Genomic DNA, 25344 nt, shown 5'->3' with positions numbered 1-25344 from the left:
TGCAGGCAGTCAACAGGCATTTCCTGAACACTTCCACAACCTTCCAGCTCCAACGGCTTTTAATGAATGAATGATAAATGGAGAGGCGGCACCCTGTTGCGTTCCCGGCTACCGTGTTCTATTATGATACCAGTGAAATCGGGACGAGACCGCGGTGAAGCCAAATGCAAATCGTCAGTGTCACAGTCACACAGCTGTCATTCAATCCTTAACGAAATGCAGTAATGCTGGAGGGTCTCGCTCTGCAACAAAAACTGGCCTAGGCATGGGAAATTACAGACGGGTCATACACATACCCGTCAGCGTAATTAAAGCTTCATTTGTTTTAAATTGAAAACTTGATGTTAATGAAGCGGAAAAAAGTTCCGTTGATGAATGTCACGAGCATTTTCATTGTGGATCCCGTTGAGTGCTGGATTCACAGCCTACCACGAAACAGTTTGAAATGATCCGATTTGCAACGGGATGATGGTACAAAAAGTGACGTTCCCAACCACAGCGTAATTTCTATGGGTACTTCATGTGAAATTGCACCAATTAAGTATTAAAAAGTGGTGTTTTGCTTTCCGAGCCAGATAAATTTCCATTCTGTTTGAAGTCATATAATATAGCAAAAAAAATGGTGAGTTTAATAAATAACTATCGATACATTAAAACCATTGGGAATATGAAAAATTAAAGCAAATAAGCATTAGGAATTCATCAACACAAATCACCCATGAAACTGATTTGATTTTATAATAAATTGGTTAAATTTCTAATTTTTCAAACATTGAAACCAGCAAAACTGTCTTAACGGTCTTGAGAATTACTTGCATATAAACGTGACCTGTGTAAAACACTACATATTTCAGATTTACATTCACTCAACATCGTTCGGGAAAATGAAAATGCCCCACACTGTTCACTGATTGAGTGAAATATCCTCGCTCTACTGAACCCAGCAGATTATGTGTTTCCAGTGCCATTATTGCTAGTGATTCGCCGATGAAAGATAGAGACACATCTACAACGTTTATGGCCAGGACGATCTCATGTAAGCGCCTCGAGGATTATGATTTATTCGGGTAAAATGGCTTTTATCGCGCTGCGAATGCCTACGAATGGCTTGGCTGGCAGGACCGTAAATCTGGTGGAAATAATTTATTTAATATTCATTCGCTCAATTCCAGGGAGCATTGTCATGGAACGTACATCGGTACCGGTAGCTTGGGAACGGCCTGGACGGCGCTTTTGATGGAGCTCTTTTGTCGCGAGTTATGTGCAAAACTGATGTTATCATTATTGACACACGCTGGAGTTTCGCTATTATGGTTTTTGTGCAACTGTAATTTGTAATGTAATATAACAGTGCGGTTTTTTCTGGTAATATGTTTTTTATTGGACCGGACCAAAACCAAATCCCATTTATTCGGTTTTGTTCCGTTTGAGACTTTATGAAAATTTATTTATTTATAGGATATAGAATTGATGGAAATAATAACTTTTGATCGGACCCCTGAGACCCCTAGTGTTTTATACCATTCGACATTGCTCGATTCTTCATTCTGCACAATTTTCTCGGAGATGGCCTTAAATAAATATTGAACCAGTTAAACATTTCTTTTGTGTCATTGCTCAATTTCGAATACCGACGTGTCTACGGTCACCAGATGACAGAATCCGGTACCAGTGATAGTTTGGGCCGAAGTCACTTGAGATTTCCAGACTCCACTGGATTTTGTCCCTGATGAAGTGATGCTTCAACCAAAATACCAATCGGAAACTAGTGCTAAAGAACATCGTCGAGCATTGGACAACGTGTCATTTTGGTTCCAGGAATTGGGATTTTCAATAGCACTTGGCACCGGCACAGATAACTTTGAAACTTCAGCTATAGATTGCGGAACATTTTCCAGGGTTCATTTCAAAACACCTGAGCTGAACCTTATGGAGTATGTTGGACGCTTAGGTCTGCTCTGAAAAACATAAATAAGTGGAAGTCCAGAAGCGGCGGCAGCCTGAGATAAAATACTACAAGAGAGACTGCTGCCTTGTATGATGCGTTCTTTGAAAGCCTAAGGCGAATGGTTAAATTCAATGGCGAACAAGTCTAGCTCATCGAGCGAATTCCTAAAAATGGATCTGCACTCTAGGAATATTGGGTGAATGTTTATTTTAATGCAGCACCACAGAGAATAAACAGCCAAGTAGTGAAGAGTTATGCTTCCGACACAATTGTTGTTAGAGTAGAACCACAGAGAACAGACATCCAAGCCAGTGCAAACTCTCTCTAAATTCGCTAAAAATCATCGTTGCGTACAATTTGGTATGCATGAATTACCATTGTATGCAAGCTAGAGTACAGGAGCCCATAATCGATTGCAGAACTGCTTGAAACGTCTTTGCAGGTGAATTGCTAATTCGTGACAATCAACCGTTAACTTTCTTACACACATTGAAATCACTACATGGATGTTTTTGGTTGGTAAAGGCTTTAAAGTGGTTCTTAGCATCTTGTCCAGAAACTCATATCCCTAGCATCTCCGCGGTGCCGGCTGAGGTACGAGTAACCATAAGAAAGATTGGGTAACCAACCACTGTGGGATCCTGGTCGTAAGCTGACAGGGAAGGTTGGTGCAGACGCTTAACAAGCCGCCGGTGAAACAGCAGTTACGAACGATCAAGATTGGAATACGATTGGGAATAACTTGCCATGGTAACGAAAAAACGACTTCGATTGGAATCTTGGAACAAAGAAACTGCAAATAGCTTGGTTTGGTTACAATCTCTTATCTTCGATGTCCAAGCACTGCAGGAACGTCGTTGAACGGAACAGAAGATGTGGGCAAGTGGGCATCGAAACCTCCTATCGGAGTGAGAACCTTCTATCAGAGCTGTGACACAACCAGCGTGTTAGGAACGGGATTTGTAGTTATGGGTAAGATGCGCCAACGATTAATTGAATGGCAGCCAATTAGTAACAGGATATCCGCGGACCCACACGAACCGAAGGAAGCGGCCATAGATATTTAACAACGCCATCTGGAAGACTCATACAACCATTCATTTCACCGACCACTGCCGATCGCCAGCTGAAAGCTGGATTTTCGAAAATTCGAGACGACATAATCTAATGATACTATTCTGGTTTTGAATTAGTCGTTAATTAAGATTAGAAAATACCCTTGGCATCTTAGAGCTTGAGCAGTGTGCCTAAAAATATATTATATTATTGAGTAAAAAAGTAACAGGATGTGCGTATTGAAGATCAAGAATCGCTACTTCAATTACAATATCATTAACGTGCACTGCCCTCATGAAACGAGACCCGATGAACGGAAGGAAGCATTCTACGCGCAGCTAGAGCGAACCTACGATAGCTGTCCACGGCGGGATGTAAAACTCGTCATCGACGACATGAACGTTTGAGTAGGCCAGGAGGCAAGGTACAACCCTATGATTGGGCTGGACAACCTGCACGCGGCCTCAAATGACAAAGGCCAACGTTGCGTGAACTTTGCATCCCTTCGAGAAATTGTAATCCGAAGTTCCTTCTCCTCCAACGAATATATCCACAAAGCCACCTCGAGATCACTCGATTGACATTCGGAAAATGAAATCCACCTTGTCATCGACGGACCTCATCAATGCCCGTACCTACCGATTCTGACTACTATCTTGTAGCGGTTTGTATGCGCTCAAAACTATCGACGGTGCAGAACACCCGTCGCGCACAAACGCCGAGACACAATATCGAGCAGCTACGTAGCGTTCGTACTACCGTGGAATACTAACGGAAGAGTAGCTTGGTTCGGCGGCTCTTGAAGATGACTGGAGAAATATAAGGCTCGCCGTAAGTAGCACTGCTGCAATCGCTCTAGGTATCAGGTTATCGAATCGAGGAAATGACTGGATTGACGGCAAATGCCAGCATTTGGTCGAAGAGAAAAATGTAGCTGTAGCAAGGGCGAGGATGCTGAAACAACACCGAACAACGAACGATACAGACAGATGCGGAACAGATAGAATTTGGTTTTCCGGAGAAAATAGCGGCACCAGGAAAATCGTGATCGCGAAGCGATGGAACAACTGTACCGCGTAAATAATACACAGAATCTCTATGAGAAGGTGAACCACTCACATAAAGGCCACATATCACAGCCCGAAATGTGCAGAGATACCAGTGGTAACCTTTTCACAAACAAATGTGAGGTGATCGTCTATCACCAATAGATAAGGAATTCGTAGGGCTGTACCAAGCGTGATTTACTGGAGCCCGCGCCACTACGGATCACATATTCGATAAGACGAGTACTCCGGAGTGTCGGGAATACAACGCACCCACGCATCATCTATGACTTTAAAGTAGCATACGACACAATCGATCGAGAACAGCTATGGCAGATTGTGTACGAATACAGTTTTCCGGGTAAACTGATGCGATTGGTCAAATCTACAATGGATACGTTGTTGTGCAACGTCCGAGAATCTGGGACGCTTTTAAGTCCCTTAGAATATCGGAGAGGGCTACTGCAAGGTGATGGACTCTCTTGTCTCTTCTTTAATATTGCTTTGGAAGGTGTAATTCGTAGAGTGAGGATCGACACGAGGGGTAAGATCTTCCGAAAGGACTGGCTATAAATGCATCTAAAACATGAGAGGAAGAGGCTCTAGAGAAGTAAGACGGTGACGATATCAAGGTGGTTGACGAGTTCGTGTATTTGGGCTCACTAATGACCGCCAATAATGATACCAGAAGAGTAAATATAGAGGCGTATTTTGACAGAAAATCATGCGTACTTTTGACTCAGAAAAATTGTCTACAAAACGCTCATTAGACCGGGTATGTTGGAAGAGGACCAACGCGTCCTTAGTGTTTTCGAAAGCTGAGAATCATCTATGGCGGAATGCAGATGAAAGACGGAACGAGGAGACGGCGTATGAATCACGAATTGCAACAGCTGTTAAACGTAGAGCCAAAATCGGGTGGCTACGATGGGCTGTGCATGCCATTAGGATGTCGGACGACAGTCCAGTGAAATTGGTTCTTTAATCTAATCCGGTTGGGACAGAAAAAAGAAGAGCGCAGCGAGCAAGGTGGATCGATTAAATAGAGGGCGATCTACGAAACATCCGTACCTCGAGTGACTGGTGACGAGCAGACATGGACCTAGTTACGAGAGGACGTATGATTGTTACACCAAAAGACATCCTATGACTATAGCTGCTAGATTGATTAATTGACATGATTGTCTGTTCTCTTCGTATACTGGATCCGGTATCTTGTCTGTTGTGTGACGGTATGTTTCAAGTGAAATGTAGTTTTCTCGTTTCAAAAAAAAACCCTCCTTTCCGTAGGAGAAGGAGTAGAACTTGATCGTGAATATCTCATTCTAAAATAATCTAAGTAATTTGTGAATAAATTTTAATAATATGAAATGAAAATAGATGAATGATCAATGTTCTATAAGTTTTTAACGTGGTCGTTTTATTCGTAATTATATCAAACCGGGTAAATCTTTCATATTATCCATTCGTCTTTCATTCATTCTACTTCTCGTCGGTAAGCTGTTGAAATCGTAATGAGCATTTATAAAATATGGTATACGTGGAATTTTTGGCAACTTGAAACTAGTGAAAAGGTTCCGCTTAATCATTTAAAAATGGATTACTATTTACAAAATAGGCTGCTGCTAAATCATTCCCTTTATCTGAACCTTTGAGTACTTTGGACATTCAAATAACAACTTCTATATTAAAAAAAAATTTACGTTTGATCGTTTCTTAGTCCTTAAATCACAATAAACAGTATAGTAATTAGTGGTTCAATAAAACAGTTGCAGTTAGACAAATCATAAGAAAACTGGTGCGCTGGATATTTTTTATACGATTAGACGAAAAATGCTTTAGACGTCGTAGAAGCTAGTGGTTTTGAAGTCATATGCCTGAACTTATAAACAAATATGAAGATATTAGATGACAGGCACATGTGATAGTAGTGAAACTTTGTGCTTAAGTGTAACTTGTATATCAGCACTTAGAGACTGTTAAGAAAGAGAATGAAGCACAGATAAAGTTACAGACATTCAAGTTAGAATTGGAATAACATACTGTCCTATATGTATTTCGTCAGATATTGAAAGACAGTCATGTGAGGCAGGAAACAGTATCCCGTGAAAAGGGTAAGTGCGATAACAAAGAACTCAACTCACCATTTTCCATCGCAACCTTAGCTTTGTATCCTCCAAAGTGGTTGGAGTAGTCCGAAACGAATCGTAACCCCAGGTGTGGCCCTTTCGACACGTGCCGTAGCAGTTTCATCTTCGAACTCCAGTCACCGCACACTTTGCGCGGAACACGACCGGCCTTTAAATCCGGCGGGGGAATCCGCAAGTTGTAGCTGGTATCTTCTGGCTGAAGAACCAAATTCGGAGCTTTGCTGGCAAAGGTTGCCATCAACCGATCGCCGAGTTCGTTTTTCGGTGCAATCGGACTAGATTTTCTCCGACGGACGTAGAAACGACTGGTGCTGTGCCGCGGATTTCGAGTCTGGAACAGAGGCACTGACCCAAACGATCGCGATGGTTTCGTGTACGCTGCTGAGTAGTTTGTTGATGGTTCCAGAATTTGGAGATAGTCATAAGCGCATCTATGAATGAAAATTGAAGATAATAACTACCAGTGAATATCTACGCGGTATAAACCTACAATGGTTCGCTCTCGAGAACTAGTTCTTCGAAGTCTAACACTATCCGATAACCGGGAGGGGCAGTGATAATGGTCAGACAGTTAACGTTGTCCGGGTATGTCCTTGGAAACCTAGGACTCCAGATGGTGGCTTTCGGTTGATCTAACGACAAAAGTATCGTTTTGTTGCAATCTTCATGCCAGGTTTTCTCGAGAGCTTCTGCAAAACATGGAATAGTTCAGCTGTTTCAGTTATCAGAGCAGCTTTAAACAATTGGATAACCAACCTTCTACCACAACCCGTTCACATAAAAAAAGGTTCTGCGTTTCACAGTCACGGTCGTTCCACATATAGGAAACTGCTAGGGAGCTGCCAGATGCAGGAGTACTAGGAGGTGTCTGAAATTGTCGTCGAATCTCTACACAGTCCTGTTCACTGAAGCCATCATCGTTTGGCTGTCGATTATAATTACCCTGCTGAACCCAACCAGGAAACCAATCTATGGAAAGTTATGAGTAATAAAACATGATTTCATTAAAACAAAACAGACTGGTGTACTTACTAGAATATGTAAAAGGTAGATTGTCACTCCAACGAAAGTCTCCTTCAAGCGTTCGGTCACTTGCCCCAATCCAGTAGGCATTGCGATCCTCGTAGTTGGGACTTTTGAGCAGTAATTGATCGATCAGTTTCTGTTCCGCAACTGACCGGATTGAAGCCAAATGGCCACCCAATCGATTGCATTCCTGTTCTGCTTCGTGCCAACTAAGACTTTCACTTTCGAACGCCGCTATGCAGAACTGACTGCTTGCGATCCATCCGAAGGCACATTGTGAGATAACACTTTCGATGGGTTGCGCATCGTGTTCGATAAGCAACGATGGAACAGTTCTACTGCTACTGCCATTGTCGGCTGCTGCTTCCAGTGCTGCAAGCAACGAGTACTTGCTAACATGAATTACTACACTATTATCACTTGTTAGCAGTGTATAAACTGTCGCATCACTGTAACCGTCGATACAGCGAACCCAACGGTTTTGCATCTGCTCGTAAACTTCCACACGAATGCCATTGTAGCACTGTGTGTCATAGCTATTATCTTGTACTACACCTAAATCTATTTGTTCGTGTTTGATCGTGGACGAATTTGTCACCCAATTCACTCCATTTGAAGTTAGTCGTAGTGACACCCGGTATCCGAAGGGTAGATGAATCCTAAAACGACAGTCGAGGCTCCGCAGTGGCCTCAGCAGTACAGAACTATTTCTATCACTAATCGTAACATTGTAACAGTAGTCCACTAATCTATAGTTGAAACTAAACACCGGTCGATTATGTACTGAAAGACTGGTGCTGCGATGCTTCTGAAAGTGAAACGTCCGATCACTTCTGGGCAATTCTTCGAGTTTACCGCACAGAAAGTGCCCTTGCGTGTTAGCACCGTTCACTACACCACTAGTGTGCCCATCTACGCCGTCGCTAGAGACGGACTCGGTAAACTTCAAGTACCCGCCGTCCGTACGGCAGGGAATATTGAGCCTTGTGAGCTGTATCACCAGACCCGGCGGTGAGTGCCGGACGCCATCGATTGCAAGTTCACTGTCTTTTAAACGCATTGGAAAACCTATTCTACAATTGTCGTGCTCCGCCGGCAGTTTGCTAGAGTCTAGAAATCCTGAAGTTTCCTTAAGTAGTAAATAGCATTCTGTTTTGGTGATGAAAAAAAGAGGAACAAAAAATTTATTAGTATAGTCATTTAAATTGCACAGCTTGTTTGTAATCTATATAATTCGAATATTGACTTAGCGAAATGTTCTGTATGTTGAAGTTTCATATTTAGAGGAATATACCATGTGTAGTAAAAATTATTTCCCGTTTTATCAGCGGAATAGCATTCTATATTATGTGTTGTTATAGGTAAAGCATAGGTGTCATTTCATTTCGTTTTTATCGTGCGTCAAAGATGTTGGAGCACGAATCAAATTTTAAGCATTTGCGCCATGCATTCTTTTTAATATTGATCAAGAAAGAAAGTTTATGCGTTCGTGCTCTAAGACTTCGGAAATGTGTAAAGTGGTCTCGAAAATTCAACGATTTGAATGACTTTGAACGCTCCGGCAAGGAAGAATTTTTTGATGACGCTGGATTGCAAGCATTATTGGATGAAGTCGATACGCAATCGCAACGACAGCTTGCAAAGCCTCTGATAAAACAAAGTTCAAACGTCTACAAGCCATGAGAAAGATTCAGAAAAAGGAATAGAGGGTGCCACATGAACTGGCCAAGAGACAAATTGAAACCGAAAAGAGGTATGTGAAATACTGCTGCAACGGTACAAACGGAGTTATCTGCGTCGTATTGTCACTGGTGACGAAAAATGAATCAAAAGAATTGGACTGAAAGTGCTGGTATGGCAAGCTATTTGTACCTGTGGTACAAAAAACATTCGAATACATAGAAAGAAATCCTTGCAGAAAAGATTGTTGGTTCTGTACAAATAGCATGATTGTCATCCTCTCTTTAGGCAGGATTCTGCGTAGCTCATACCTATTTAAAAATGTTGGGTGATAGCGAAGAGTATCTTAAGGGAGGAAGTAACGGTCTTCCGCAACATGGAAGGAAATAAAGAAAACTGGATTCACAGCATCCAAGAAATGTACGAAAGAAATTGTGCAGAATTCGATAGATTTTGTTCCTCATGTATTGCAGTGTTGAAAAAATGAAAAATGAAGCAATAATGTGTTTACAATACTTGTATAGTAATCAAGTCAGGTACGAACGGAAACGTACAGGCTGGCAATCGGAAACATTCAACTTAAATGGCGGTATGAAATAAATGATGTCTCAAGCATAACCAACAACAGCTCGTATGATCATAGACTCTCATGACCTACAAATTGGACCAGTTTTGAGACTAACTTAAAACCGGAAGTCAGTCTTGGATATTTTTATTGGACTATCAGTCCAATTTAAAGAATTCGCTATTCATCACATGGTTACTTATGAGAGTATTTGTTTTAATTTTTTGTGGTGTAATGATGCCGTTCTCATTACAATTTCATTGGAAATCGATGAAAGTTCCGATGAAGTCTTTGACAATCAATTTCCAAAACCGGAACTCGGAGGTCGTCACTGTCGTAAAAAGTTTTTGCGGCCTTCAAATAACTAAGTCTACAAGTTCAAATAGTTATAAAATCTGCTTTGAAAATTTCGTACTTAGAGTCGTAAATTTTGTAACGATTAGACATTTTGACCAACATATAATAAGTTCAGCGAAAAACTCCAAGAATCAGCCCCATGGGGTTGTTCGAGCCATTGATGTGAAACAAGGCAAGCAAAATTTATAATGATCTACAATCAAACAGTTTAATCAATCGTCACCTTTTAAATCCGCAATTGCACGAGAGTCTTCCTAGATTATCTTGATTAGGAACCAAAACCGAACTTTGTTTGTTTTATAGCCGACGAAATTACACCAATAACCCAAATGGATGCAATTATATTTTTGTACATACTTGCTATACGCTATTGATATTAAAGCTTCTCTTCGCCAAGCTTGTGTTCAAGTTTTATATGCAAGCAGTTATTTTTATAGCGTTAAATTTTTCTACCATTTTGCGATTTCGGTTGAAGCGATAAACTCTTTCTCATTATCAATCGAGTTCATCTTATATAAATTAGAAATTAATCTTTAACACTCAAAATTTACCCTGGGCAGTTACCAATTTTTCAGGCGAAACGACATTACATGGAATTTCATCCGAGCTTGCATGACACAAGATCAGAGCATACCAATTAAAGCTTCAAATCGTTTTATAGCGCTTTTTGTCTTGCTGTCTAGCAACAACCTACCTTTATCATGTTACACGTAGGACTGAAACGTTGGCTATAATTTTGCTTCTATTTATAGATTCGCGTGCTTCCAACAGTTTCGCTTTTGCATCGATTGACAAATCAGAGCGATGCTTTCTCATTAATACATCGCTTACTCCTTCAAAACCGTCGACTATGGCAGGGAAATCCGGTATGCCGGAGATTTTTAACAGACAAAATAGGACACAGCTTGCTACTAATCAAAATTTCAAAAATTTATAATTGAAAATATAGGCTTGATACAATCAAATCGAATCTTAGAAATATTTACAATGAAATAATGAAATAATATTATTAATTGATACAAAATAGAATGAGCTGTAACTGTTTAAAACCTGACCACATTTCTACGTGTATTTTCCTTGAGTTCTGATTTGCACCCCTATATAGAAAATAAAGATGTGTTCCACATCAAAAACTATTCTAATACTTTTCAAGCAGCATAACGAAACAAGCTTTGCGATTGGGTTTTAATTTTAGTTATTATTATCAATAAAATCATTTGAAATCGGCTGTGTTTTGAAAACGTTGTTAGTATTCCTTCTCTTTTCGTTCTACAGCACACGCTATATAAAATTGAACAAAGCACGCTGGGTACTTCGTTCGCAAAGGCGGTAGTGCTTTCTTCTTTCGTATCAGCACGTACCGATGCGAATCGGCTTCGCATCGTCATTTTGTTTGACGGATTTAAAGTTTTGTCACTCATTGCCCTATAATTTAGTAACCGGAAGATTGGATTGGGTGAAATTGCTCAGTACCTTTAAAGATAATGAGAGCTATACTTTGAATCAAGATTTGTGAAAATCAGTTTAACCGTTGCTTATTGAGTGGAGTGAGTTCCGTTTTTGGGGTTTTTCTACACTATTATTGGTTCTTTCGGATTCGGAACCCGGGGACTAGTAGACACAAAGTATATATCCACAAACAAACAAGAACCAGTAAGATGAATTTACCAGTAAGTTTTGTAAAAATTTGCACCTCGTTTTCCCATCACTTGTAGAAAAATACTCATGAAATCGAAAATTGTTCGCTTATCGCACTGTAACACCGGAGCCGGAAGTCGGATCTGGATCACCTTTTGAGGAAATTTTCAAAGAATTTCAAAACCTTTTATTTGCATGCTAGTTTGTGAAAATCGGCAGGCTAGTTTGTGAAATTTCCGAGAAAATTGAGTGCGTATTTTCTTTTAAATTCACACATAATACTTTGTAATTTCGGAACCGGAAAATAAGTAAAGATGAAATTCAATAGCAAGCTATGGGACCTTAAGACCTTTCGTTTGAATCTTAGTCTGTGAAAATCGGTTGAGCCATCTCTGAGAAAATTGAGTGACATTATTTGTCACTTACACACATACATACACATCGGTTGTAAAGTCGGTTTTCAGAGTGATTACGTTGACTTGCTATAAGAGAAAGATAAAAAAGGATTTTCCCACTCAGTTTTCACGTTTCTCTATAGAAAGGTATTAGAATTGCTGGAAAACCCGACTTTCGAACGTAGCCTCGGATATCCATAGTGTTATATACCATTCGACCCAGTTCGACGAGATCGGAAAATATTTGTGTGTGAGCACTTTTTGAAGATATTTATAAGCGCTCAATTTTCTTAGAGATGGCTAAACCAATTTTAACAAACTTATGCTCGTTTGAAAGCTACTGTCGGGTCATTGATCAAGTTCAAAGATCAAATGGCTGAGACTTTTGGTTCCGGAGATATGATTGTATAAGTGACGACAAAACGCGTTGTTTTTTTAACGCGCAAGTTTCTTGGAGATGGCTAAACAGATTTTAATAGGCTTTGTATGAAATCTATTGTTAGGCCATTGATCGATTTCGAAGATCAATTGGCTGTGATTTTTGGTTCCTGAGATATAGTGGTTCCGGAGATATAATGGTATAAGTGATGTTCCGATTATATCTCCGGAACCACTATATCTCCGTGTCACAAATTATTTAATGAAAAGATAAAAAATATTTTTACTAGACTGTTTTGAAGAAAGAGAAAGGCATTATCACACCACTAGGTGGATTAAGAATGGTTTTTTAATTGCTTTTCAATTTCCATCCCATTTTATATATCTATACGATAATTAAATGAACGACTGAATGCAAAATTCGGTTAGGCGCAACTTAATTTGGGAGTTTGGGGAATTTTAGAATGGAAAAACCGCATAAAAAGATTGATTGTCAAAAGCCGGATACGGATTTTGCAATGAAAAAATCGAAATTTTCGCACTTGGAATGCGAAAACCACACAAAAATTTGGAATGCAAAAGCCACACACTTGTCCAGGACGAAATATATCAGTACAACACAATATTTTAGCAATTGTGGGTATAAAGTAAGAGAATATCATCAGAAAACATAGCATACTAGAAAAACATATAGTTTACTATAATTTCATTGGAAATATTTTTAACTATGATAGTCAGAAATAAATAAACGAAGAGTTAGGTTTAATCTATCATAATTTGATATATTACTTTAATTGCTTTAATTATCAGAATAGTAAAACAAACAGTTAGTTATTGTATTTTACGAAACGATTTAGTGTACTTGTTTAGCACAAGTGGCGTTGCACATATCACATTTATTATGTGTTCTACGTCGTTTTGCACAAACTTTTTTAGTGCATTAAAGATTGACGGTTCTGTATTTTTATTAGTTCAGAAACACATTTGTCGCCTTGGAAATAGGTGCTTTGTAACATTCAGTAATAAAAACATCGTGTTTAAGCGGAATTAGGATGCATACCATTTATCTTGAACAACCCTAGTCTGTAGAGATCGATATTAGATCTATCCCGTTTGCACACATCTCAGATTTCTACTTGTTTCACAATCTCTCTTATCAGGTAGTTTCTCCTAATCGAAAAGGCCTTTCAAATCAGTTCGATCAATCGCATGTGTAGTAGACACACATAACTCAGTTCAAATAAATCACCGTCCAGTTCAGACGCCTTTTTTTCGGTTCAATAAAAACTGCGTTAATTAGTTAAAGAGCAGTGTCAGTTATTTCAAATTAAGTGTCCGAAAATCTGCAAAAACATTTTGGTCCTTCGAACCGGATTGTACTGTACAGGACAGGTTCTCGGACAGCTTAAAAATACTCGGACAGTTGCGGATAAAAGACCCGAAAAAGTTGATAAATTTCGGACATTGTGTGAAACAAATGCGACCACAATACACCGTGAAGACAATAGTGATTCACCGGTTGCTCGGCCATCCATGGAAGTTGACCATCAATGTTAACTTCCCTCTCTGAGCAGCCTAGATAGCCGTGTAGTGTCGGTAGCGGTTTCCCAACTGGCTAAGAATAACGCTACGGTCCACCTGTACCGGTGGTATAAGTCCACCAAACAGGTAAGCCGTGTGGCATCCGGCGGAATTATTTTTTACCAAGAATTGATCCACTGGTTTCCTGTTCCATGTCGTAAAAGGCCACAAAAATAGGAACTCCTAAGTCAAGGTGTATTTCCGTGCCGATGGCTGAATGGCTGCAGGAGGTTAAACATTGCAGTCGTGAACGGAATATCTTGGGTTTTTCCTCAAGGTGGTGTACTATCCCCACTTTTATGGAACCTAGTCACTGATGGTTTGTTAAGGAAACTTAATAACCTCGGATTTCCGACTTATGGTTTTGCCGACGATTATCATATATTGATGACCGGTATAAGCATTAACACTCTCTTTGATTTAATGCAACAAGCCCTGCGATCTGTTGAACAATGGTGTTGTCAGGTTGGATTATCTGTAAATCCGGGCAAAACATCAATGGTGCTTTTCACTCATCGTAGGATAATTACAGTAGCTCGTCCGTTGCAGTTCTTTGGTTCAGAGGTCACTGTGGTCGATCAAGTTAAATACGTCGGGGTTATTCTTGACTCAAAACTGAATTGGTCTGCTCACATTGACTTCAGGATTAAAAGAGCTTGCATGGCTCTCGGCCAATGCAGACGAGCTTTTGAAAAATCGTGGGGACTCAAACCCAGATATATTCATTGGATCTACACAACTATTGTTAGACCAATTTTAGCATATGGATGACTTGTATGGTGGCAGAAAGGAGAAGTCGCGATAGTTCAGTCAAAGCTAAATCATCTCCAAAGGATGGTCCTAATGGCGATGACAGGAGCATTCACGACAACTCCTACTGCTGCTCTAGAGGCGCTACTGTGCATTAAACCACTTCATTAAGGTTACAGGGCTTTTGAACAGTAACCCATTAGATTATGCTACCAGCCACACTCGCTTGTGGTCTCAAATGGTTACGTGGGATGAGTATTTACTCGCTCCTAGTGACCTAACTCTCACATGTAGTTTTCCTTTCAAAACATTCAATGTGAGCTATCCTCTTCGTGAGGAATGGTTGTCTGGTTGTCTGGAACGACAACTTGATGAACACATAGTTTGTTATACGGACGGTTCTCTGTTGAATGGTCGTGCTGGTGCTGGTGTCTACTGTCGTGAAATGAGGCTGGAGCAGTCTCATTCACTTGGTAGATACTGTACTGTGTTCCAAGCAGAAATCTACGCAATTCTGTGTGGAGTACAATCGGCACTTCAGCAGAGGATCTGTGGTAAACGTATTTATGTTTGTTCCGACAGTCAGGCAGCCTCAAAAGCACTCAGTTCGAATGACTCACGGTCGAATCTAGTGATCGCAGGTCGAACTCAAATTGAAGACCTCAGCATTTCAAATGCTGTTTACTTCTTATGGGTACCCGGCCATTCTGGTATTACTGGAAATGAATGGGCTGATGAGTTGGCTAGAGCTGGTGCAACGAATGATTTCGTTGGTCCTGAACCAGCTTTACCACTTTCAACTAGTTGGATAAAGCACAAGATTCGTTCTTGGGCTGCATTCAAACATGCCAGCTACTGGCGCAGCTTGCAAACTTGCGCTCAGACAAAAGCATTTCTACCAGATTTAAATCTGAAAATGTCAAAGTGTCTACTGCATTTCTCCAAGTATCATTGAAGTATTCTGGTCAGAGCTCTGACTGGACATTGCAAACTCAATTATCACATGGCTGCTATTCAACGTGCTGAGTATTATTCGTGTGATTTGTGTAAATGCGATTATGGTACTTCATATCATCTGATATGTAACTGTCCCGCATTGACGCAGCTACGTATCCGGGTTTCTGGTTCTCCGTACATGGTTGAGTCTGTGTATGCGGAGCTAAAATTGAAGGATATTCTCTCGTTTCTCACCCAATGTGGTAAGGAGCTATAGTCAGAAGGGTTCATCGTTCTTCCTGGAGTGAATGAATCCCTTCTGTATTCACCTTAAATAGGGTTTAGCAGATTGTTTGGCATCCTTTGGGGGGTACCGAATTTACTTCTGCTCTTACATACTGCGAGTCGTTCTGCATTCTTCCGGGAGTGCAGAATGGTGTCGCTTTTGTAAGATCTCTAAATCCTCTCGGGGGTTGGAGGTTTTATTAACAGCAGACTGTTCTGGACCTCGTAGAGGTTCAGAATTTCCTTCTGTTTCCACTAAATGTGATCCTCAGCAGATTGTTCAGCATCCTTTAGGGGTGCAGAATTTACTTCTGCTTTTATGTGTTTTTGTGTCGTCAATTTTTCCCATCCTCCTAGTCCAACCCTTACCATTTCCTTTCAATCCTTCCCTCTTATATATCGGGAAAATGATGCTAAAAACAAATTGATGGCAAGGCACAAATCTCCAAATATCAAGGGGAACGTGCCATTTGAGCCAATTTGTTCTGATTCCTGATAAAGAGCAGTGTCAGTTATTTCAAATTAAGTGTCCGAAAATCTGCAAAAACATTTTGGTCCTTCGAACCGGATTGTACGGTACAGGACAGGTTCTCGGACAGCTTAAAAATACTCGGACAGTTGCGGATAAAAGACCCGAAAAAGTTGATAAATTTCGGACATTGTGTGAAACAAATGCGACCACAATACACCGTGAAGACAATAGTGATTACAAAAGATGTTCGCCATCACGAAGTTTAAGTGACGCTACCGACGCGGGATTCGACGCCATTGCAACCACAAACCACGCGTCGCGGATTCAGATGCAGTAAAAGGACAGCAAGGAGGATTAATCGGTGAAGTTGTGCATGAATTTCAGTGGCCTTTTGCATGTGGCCTATCAAGGTGTGACGTCAATAAAGATTTTAAAATGCATGCGAGTTTTTTCCTTTATTAGCACGTAGCACGGGTCGTGTATGCAATTTCTTATCATTGGAAATTCTGCTGGCTTTTAAGTTGTCGATCTTTCTGCGTTATTTCTCATTGCTGCTGTCAATTGGGTTGTAAGTCTGTCTTTCGGTCCGCGAAGTGGAACGTCGAGTTGATCGGTGGTGTTCGTTCCAAAAGTGAGTCATTATTATTTTCTGTGAAGAGTGTGATATTATTCTACTGCAGGATGTCTGGTGATTTGAAGGCGCTACTCAAACGTGAGAAGCAACTGCATCATTTTATGGAGTTGATAGATCGGTTCATCCAAAACTTCGATGAAGAGCGTGACCTTAGGCAACTCAATATTCGTCTTCAGAAATTGGAAGAGGTTGGAAAAGAATTTTATGACATTCGTTGTAAAATTGAGCTACTGCAGGAAGACGAAGTTTTAAAGGGTGGTGCTGAAGAGGATCCTGAAATTAAAGAAGAGGCAAGGCAGGCACGCGAGGACAGCAACTTTGAGGTAATTCACCAGTTTGATAATAAATTTTGTCATCTAAAATCGGAGTTGCTAGATCTTCAGGCGGAAACAGTACAGCTGTGGACACATGCTGCTGCCACTCAACCGATGCCGACACCAGTTTCACGAGTAAGATTACCTGAGATTAAACTGCCTTCATTTGGTGGCAAGGTTCGCGAGTGGGTGACGTTCAGGGACACGTTCCATAGTCTCATTCACAACAATAATCAATTAGCTGATGTAGACAAGTTCACGTATCTTAGATCTTCGCTGTCTGGAGAGGCATTACAAGAAATCAATTCGATTGAGCTTACTGCAGAGAACTATAGTGTTGCATGGAATGCACTCGTGAGACGCTACGAAAATAAGAAGTTGATTGTGAAGGCTCATATAGATGCACTATTTTCGCTGGAGTCTTTGAAAAAGGAAAGTTATGACGGAATTAATCATCTCATTGGAGAATTCGACAAAAATCTACAGATGTTGAACAAAATCGGTGAAGACACTACTGGGTGGAGTACCCTATTGGCATACATGATCTGTTCGCGGTTGGACTCAGCTACTCTTCGTCTCTGGGAAACTCATCATGGTTCAACAGAAGTTCCTACATACAATAATGTCATCGAGTTCCTGCGAAATCATTGTGTTGTGCTCCAGTCAATTACTATATCAAAGGCTTCTGGCACAGATAACAGACAAGCAAAGACTTCATTCTGTCATGCAACAGCGAAGGCGCATGGAAAATGTCCGTTTTGCAATGAATCTGGGCATACTGCTTTTCACTGTGCAAGATTCCAACGAATGAAAATTCCAGAAAGAAGTGATGCGGTGAATAAGAACTCGCTGTGCCGAAACTGTCTAAGCCCTGGTCATTACGCTCGTTCATGCGAAAGAGGAGTTTGCCATCACTGTCGTCAGAAGCACCACTCTATGCTACACACCAACCAAGTACGATCCTCCGTTCCATCTTCATCAACGGCACCACAGGCAGCAATCCAACAGTCTCGACAACCACAGATACAAACAAAGCCATCTACCCTGAACCAACCCGCACAGACACAATCAAGCAACACACCTGCTACCTCTGCTCACTCGCAGAATACACCTACACAGTCCACCTCAGCAAACGCCGCTACTAGTCACAATTATGTAGCACTTCCAACTACACAAATGCATAATATTCTGTTATCAACTGCCCTTGCTAAGTTAACTGATCGAGATGGACAGTCTAAGCTAGCGCGAGCATTGCTTGATTCGTGCTCTCAACATTGTCTAATGTCCAAGGAATTTTACAAGAAGCTGCGATTCAATGAAGTTCCGTCGTATCTTGCTATTCAAGGAATTGGAGCTGCACGTTCCTTGTCAAACAAATCAGTTTATGCGGAAGTAGCAGCCCGATCATCAGAAATTTCACTGTTTGCAGAACAGATGCAGTTTCACGTGCTACCGAAACTGACTGTAGCATTGCCAACTGCAAATGTTAACCCAGTCCAATGGTTACTTCCGAAGTCAACCCTCTTAGCAGATCCGCAATTCCACGAGACGCGACCTGTTGATGTCATCATTGGTGCGGAGTTTTATATGGATCTGCTGAAAGAAGGCCAAGTAAAAGCAACTAGTGAGGGACCAACACTACAAAACACCGTTTTTGGCTGGATTGTTTCGGGTCGAGTTCCAAATAGTTGTTCTGTCGGAACATCATCAACAGCTTATGCTTGCTCCACAACGGAAATTCAAGATCAACTAACTAAATTCTGGGAGCTAGAAACATGTCGTACTAATAGTACGAATTCCATCGAGGAGTCCACTTCGAAAAAACTACAGTGAGAGACAATGAAGGCAGATTTGTTGTCATGTTACCGAAGAAGCAGTTTGTTATTAGCCAGTTGGGAGATTCGAAGGAAACAGCAGTTCGACGGTTTACGGGATTGGAGAAAAGATTCTCTGGCAATCCACAGTTGAAGGATTTATATACGGAGTTCATTAATGAGTACCAGACACTCGGTCATATGATCGAAGTTATCGACGACTCGTCGATTGGAACAGGATACTATTTACCTCACCATGCAGTTCTCAAACCTGACAGTAAAACTACTAAGCTACGAGTAGTCTTCGATGCATCTTGTAAAACAAGCACAGGTGTGTCACTCAACGATGCTTTGATGGTGGGCTCTGTCGTGCAAGACGATTTGATTGATATTACATTACGTTTTCGATTACACCGATATGCCATAGTTGCAGATATCGCTAAGATGTATCGCATGGTGAAAGTTACAAAACACGATCAACAATTACAAAGAATACTGTGGCGTAACTCGACAGATGAACAGTTACGCACTTACGAGCTAACGACAGTTACGTATGGTACTGCGTCTGCGCCGTATCTAGCGACGAAATGCCTGCAGAAGTTAGCGGAAGACGGAAAACAGACACACCCGATCGCTGCAAGAGTTTTGAAGCAAGACTTTTACGTGGATGATATGTTGACTGGCGTCAACAATATCGAATCTGGGAAACAGTTAGTTGGTGATATGATTGACCTTCTGAAGTCTGCAGGATTCATATTGCGTAAATGGAACTCTAACTGCAAAGAGATTTTGCTTAATGTTCCAGAGAACTTGCGTGATGATAAAACGATCTTGGAATTAAACTCCTCCAACTGTGCAGTAAAGACGTTGGGATTAATTTGGGAACCTAGTTCAGACACCTTCCGTTTCAGTACACCGAAGTGGAGCACAGATATCATTACGAAGCGAACTGTGCTTGCTGACGTATCTCGTTTGTTTGACCCATTGGGTTTAGTCGGTCCAGTCATAATTCAAGCTAAGATATTCATTCAAGACCTGTGGAAGCAAGAATGCGGATGGGATGAACCGTTGTGCGAAAAACTGCAGGAACAGTGGCAGGAGTACAGACGAAATCTGACTGGTCTTGAAGGGTTAACCGTGCCTCGTTGGACGGGTATTGGTGCCAATGTGAAGACAGTAGAAATCCATGGCTTTTGTGATGCTTCCGAAAAGGCCTATGGGGTTTGTATCTACATAAGAACTATTTCTGAGCAAGGGGAAGTCAATCTGCATCTTCTAACATCGAAGTCTCGTGTCGCCCCATTGGAGAATCTCAAGAAAAAAAAGACAAAACAGACGATTCCACGCTTGGAGCTCTCATCAGCTTTGTTGTTATCACATGTGTACGAAAAGGTGATAAACAGCATTAGGATCAACGCTAAAGCGTACTTTTGGACTGATTCAATGATCGTCAAGTGCTGGCTGGCATCGCCACCGTCCAGATGGAAGGAATTTGTAGCAAATCGTGTATCTGAAATCCAGCACATCACCAAGAACGGAACTTGGAATCATATAGCAGGAAACGAGAATCCAGCAGATATTATTTCACGAGGTATGAGTCCAGTACAATTACAGTATCAGTCGCACTGGTTTAGAGGACCAATCTGGATTATGCATGAGTCCACAAATTGGCCGATAAATCAACCGATCCACGAAGAAGAAATCGAACGATCTATGTTGGAGGAAAAAGAAACAGTTACTGCCATGCTCCAAGTAGTTCAACCCAGCGAAATATTCAGTTTGCGATCATCATGGATGGATCTGATAAGATTGGTCGCTCTGTTCCGTCGTTTCCGTTTTAACGCTCAAGTGGCCAACCGAAGCTGCCGCAAACTTGGATCAATTTCATCTGACGAATTTGACGAAGCTGTTCGTGCATTAATTCGATTGTCACAAGAAGAATGTTTCGCACGGGAACTATCAGGTATTGCTCATTCAGCCCATGTTCGATCAACATCCCGTATCGCCTCGTTAAATCCTCAGTTACGCGAAGGAATACTTTGTGTTGGCGGCCGGTTACGTCATGCTATTATTCCAGCAAGTCGCAGACACCCATTTATCGTGGACCATCGACATCCACTTGCCACAATTATTGTCCGATATTGTCATCAGAAATTATATCATGCCGGACAGCAGCTCATAATTTCAACAATGCGAGAGCGATTCTGGCCTACAAATGTTCGGAATCTTGTTCGAAGGGTTATTCACCAATGTGTGGCATGCTTCAGATTGAAGCCAAAAGTTCATGAGCAGCTGATGGCAGACTTACCACCAGAACGAGTGACACCGTGTGCTCCGTTCCAAAGAGTCGGTGTGGATTATTGCGGACCATTCAACGTCGTGTATCCACATCGTAAACGCCAGTCCGTTAAGTGTTTCGTAGCAGTGTTCGTGTGTTTAGTTACGAAAGCTATTCACTTAGAGTTAGTTGCTGATCTTACAACGCAGGCGTTTTTAGCAACTCTGAAACGTTTCGCAGCTCGACGAGGAAAACCTGATCTTATAATGTGCGACAATGCCAAAAATTTCGTCGGTGCGAGGCGCGAACTAGATGAACTTCGACGTTTGTTCCTGGATCAGCAGTTTCAAAACAGTGTACAAAAAAAGACAGCCAACGAGAGCATCGAATTCCGATTTATTCCAGCTCGTACACCGAATTTCGGAGGTTTGTGGGAGTCAGCAGTTAAATCCTTCAAAACCTTACTTAAACGTACAATCGGATCACACAGTTTAGTCTACGATGAGATGCAGACTGTGTTGGTGCAAATTGAAGCTATTCTAAATTCACGACCACTCACCCCTCTCAGTAACGATTCAGATGATTTTGAGGCATTGACTCCAGGTCATTTCCTGATTCAGCGTCCATTAGTGGCAATTCCAGAACCCAATTTATTTGAAATTCCGGAAAATCGATTATCAGCATGGCAAAAGATCCAGCATTACACTCAGGGAATTTGGAAGAAGTGGACGTTCCAATATTTATCAGAGTTACATAACCGAACGAAGTGGATGCAACATAAAGAGAACGTAGCAGTCGGAACAATGGTAGTTCTGAAAGAAGAAAATTTACCTCCTCTGAAATGGTTGCTGGGACGAATTACTGAAGTACATCACGGACCAGATGGCAATATCCGGGTAGTACACGTTCGTACGAAGGATGGTATTTATACCAGAGGAATCTCAAAGATCTGTGTACTGCCAATTCGTGACAAATCAAATTCTTCATCAGAGGAGATCTAGTATCCCTCCAACGGCGGAGGCTGAGAGGCCTCCGCACACCAGTTTAGTTATGTATATGTTTCTTATTCAAAAAGATAATCGGTCATTTTTTTCTCAGTCATTACTACTCTTGACCCTTGACGGCTCTCTTGGAACAGATCAACCAGAGATGCCTACTGCCAGTTTGAGGTAATCTGTATTGTCCGGTGATGGTTTCAGTAAATGTTGCATGTATGGTACATATGCAGTTCAGCCAGAACATGTCTGGTCAGTTTCCGTTCAGTTGCAACGTTCCGCGTTTGAGCATGTTTGCAATGTGTTCATCTAATTGCGAATTGACACTACATGAGTCTTTCCCATTGGACATTTTCGAGGTATCCATGACCGCATCGGAGGAGGAGAGCGCTATCCTAATCCATGATACTGCGAAACGATTGTTGAGGAGCATGGCCAGCTTACATCGGCATTCGAATCTCGTAGTTCATAGTAGTCATCGAACATACCTACAACAAAATGTCACGTAAGAACGTCCTTTCCTTCAGTTGACATTCATCAGGATGCCAACCGGCGTCATCGGAGGCCAAGGGGCCTCCGATTCAGGCAAGTCGTTTGGTTTTTTCTCATAACAGTTTGAAAAAGCACCCTCTCATATGTTCCAGAATCAAGTCATCATCATCACCAGTAAGGACGAAGCAGATAGCATAGTCATCAGAAGAATCCTTTATGCTCAAATCAGCAAATAAAAGTCACGGTCAAGAGTGACAACACAGTAGCAGTGACGTCAGCACACCAGCAGCAGTATATCAAATACAAAATGGATCAAGGTCATCATCATCATAGCAGTATTACAATCAGCTGATCAATAAGCATACACATACACAGCGATCATATTATGTATTAGTTGAAGCACAGTAGTCAGAGTTGGTAGCTATAGTTGTAGTTGAAATCAGAGAGATTTCAAGGCGGCCGGCTATGTTTAAGCGGAATTAGGATGCATACCATTTATCTTGAACAACCCTAGTCTGTAGAGATCGATATTAGATCTATCCCGTTTGCACACATCTCAGATTTCTACTTGTTTCACAATCTCTCTTATCAGGTAGTTTCTCCTAATCGAAAAGGCCTTTCAAATCAGTTCGATCAATCGCATGTGTAGTAGACACACATAACTCAGTTCAAATAAATCACCGTCCAGTTCAGACGCCTTTTTTTCGGTTCAATAAAAACTGCGTTAATTAGTTAAAGAGCAGTGTCAGTTATTTCAAATTAAGTGTCCGAAAATCTGCAAAAACACATCGTTTTAATAACAATTGAAGAATCGATAATGATTTTTATAGAAGGGAAAAATATTTCCCTTGAGCATTAAGGGGGTGCTTCCACAACGAGTGTTTTTTATCGGGTTCTTGCATTCAAAGTTTTTCTGTCAGATGACACTGTGGATTTAGCCGCCCGTAAAAAAACAGAAAGCCATGCTTCGTCCGAAACGGTCGTAGGTAAAGAAACTTCGAATGCAAGAACTGGATAAAAACAGTTGTTTTGGAAAAACCGGCTAAGTTTTTGAACGTTTTATGCATTCATTTGGTTGTAAGGTTCTAACGAAAAATCTGTTTTTAAACGATTTTTGCTTTACAAAATCTGCACAGTTCGAAAAAATCTTGTGATTTTACAAATTATAAGATGCGCATAAATGGAGCGTCATATATCACATAAATTTATATTCAAGAACATGTAAAATTGTGTGATTTAAACGTTACACGGCTTGAAATCGGATGATATAAAAAAACCACGAGATCGATTCCATCAACGCGGCTTAAACCGACAAACATTAGATCAAAAACACACCAGTTAGTCGACTGAGCCACAGAAGCACATATTTGATTGATGAATAATTGATACATATAAATACATACAGCGGCACTTGATAGCCGAGTGCAATTTTCACTCGAAGACTGTGAAATTCTGTACGAATGGAATATTACGTCATTCAACTAGTTAAGTTTTGTGAATTGTATCATTTGTAGAATTATGTCACCTGTGAAATTCATATTTTTTTTTGTGTGTGGCTTTCATTTAACGTTTTTATCCGATTTTTGCATTGCAAAATACTTAAACGAGTTTTCGAAAACAAATAGCACTCAACCGTTCAAATGAAAATCATTCCTAGTAAATTTTCAAACTGTCCTAAATTGGAAGGATATTCTCACCATTATTTTATTCCCGCGCCTTAATTTCATCGTTCATTTTCCAAAGTTGAAAAGACCTATCAGACACCACATTACCATGTCTCATTCTGGTTCACCATGCTTCCAAAACTAATTTATGTGCCACATCAAACCTCGAACAGTAATCAAGTCGAAATTATATTCGCTCTAAACTCGTTAGAAACAAAAAAAGACTCACAACACACGCGATCCAACATGCCGCTGACAGATGTAATGTCAATACTATTACCGAAGGGCAACTAAGAAATAATTGCATCCAAAATTGGCCTGCATCAACGTACAACTTGTAAACTAAATTTTACCATGTGTAACCGAATGCACTCACCTTTCAAAAGCACCATTGGGTAATTCAGTTCGTAAACAATATGGCTGGTCATTGTACGATACAATATCCTGAAACGAGAAAATAGAAACACGTGAAATGTTGGAAAACTCATTTCAAGTTGCCTTAATAGTTCAGTTTACAAGTACACATCCAACCTAAAAAGACAACTGTTTGCATTATGTACCATCGGTAATGGAATACGGGGGAGTATCTTACTTTGTAAAACTACATTACGGCAATAGTGTGGAAAAGTTTCATCGTTTACCCATTCCCTTCATCGGAAAAGCATTGCCCGTACGCCCGCACACTGGATTTAGAGTCACGGCGACTACTATTCGTTGCGCTGCTTTTTGTCACACTTCCGGATATTACTGTCGGTGGATGAGCGGAAACGAGCAACCCACTCCCACTGCCAGTTCCCTGTGTGGCGAAACTTTACCGACTGTTGGAACTTTGTCGAAAGACAGTGATCCGATTTCCCGCCGGTGTCGATGTTGTCCCTGTATGGTCTGAA

At 40.9% G+C, this 25344-nt stretch overlaps 1 protein-coding gene across 13 annotated transcripts in view; it reads right to left on the bottom strand.

Annotated features, from left to right (window-relative positions):
• Positions 1 to 25344, bottom strand: part of LOC131425318 (uncharacterized) — a 348726-nt gene that overhangs the window by 94591 nt on the left and 228791 nt on the right. For all 13 annotated transcript variants that reach the window (XR_009228975.1, XR_009228974.1, XM_058587112.1 and 10 more), the window contains 5 exons: positions 24831 to 24898; positions 7233 to 8375; positions 6957 to 7169; positions 6691 to 6889; positions 6195 to 6631 (listed from right to left, as the gene is read on the bottom strand). Coding sequence is in view for 11 of the 13 variants with exons in the window: in XM_058587112.1 (XP_058443095.1) it covers positions 6195 to 6631; positions 6691 to 6889; positions 6957 to 7169; positions 7233 to 8375; positions 24831 to 24898 (2060 nt within the window). In the remaining 2 variants the exon portion in view is untranslated. The remainder of the gene's footprint in view (positions 1 to 6194; positions 6632 to 6690; positions 6890 to 6956; positions 7170 to 7232; positions 8376 to 24830; positions 24899 to 25344) is intronic.

The sequence above is a fragment of the Malaya genurostris genome, chromosome 1 (assembly GCF_030247185.1).
Source record: "Malaya genurostris strain Urasoe2022 chromosome 1, Malgen_1.1, whole genome shotgun sequence".
NCBI lineage: Eukaryota > Metazoa > Arthropoda > Insecta > Diptera > Culicidae > Malaya > Malaya genurostris.
This window is presented reverse-complemented; position numbering and strand designations above follow the sequence as displayed.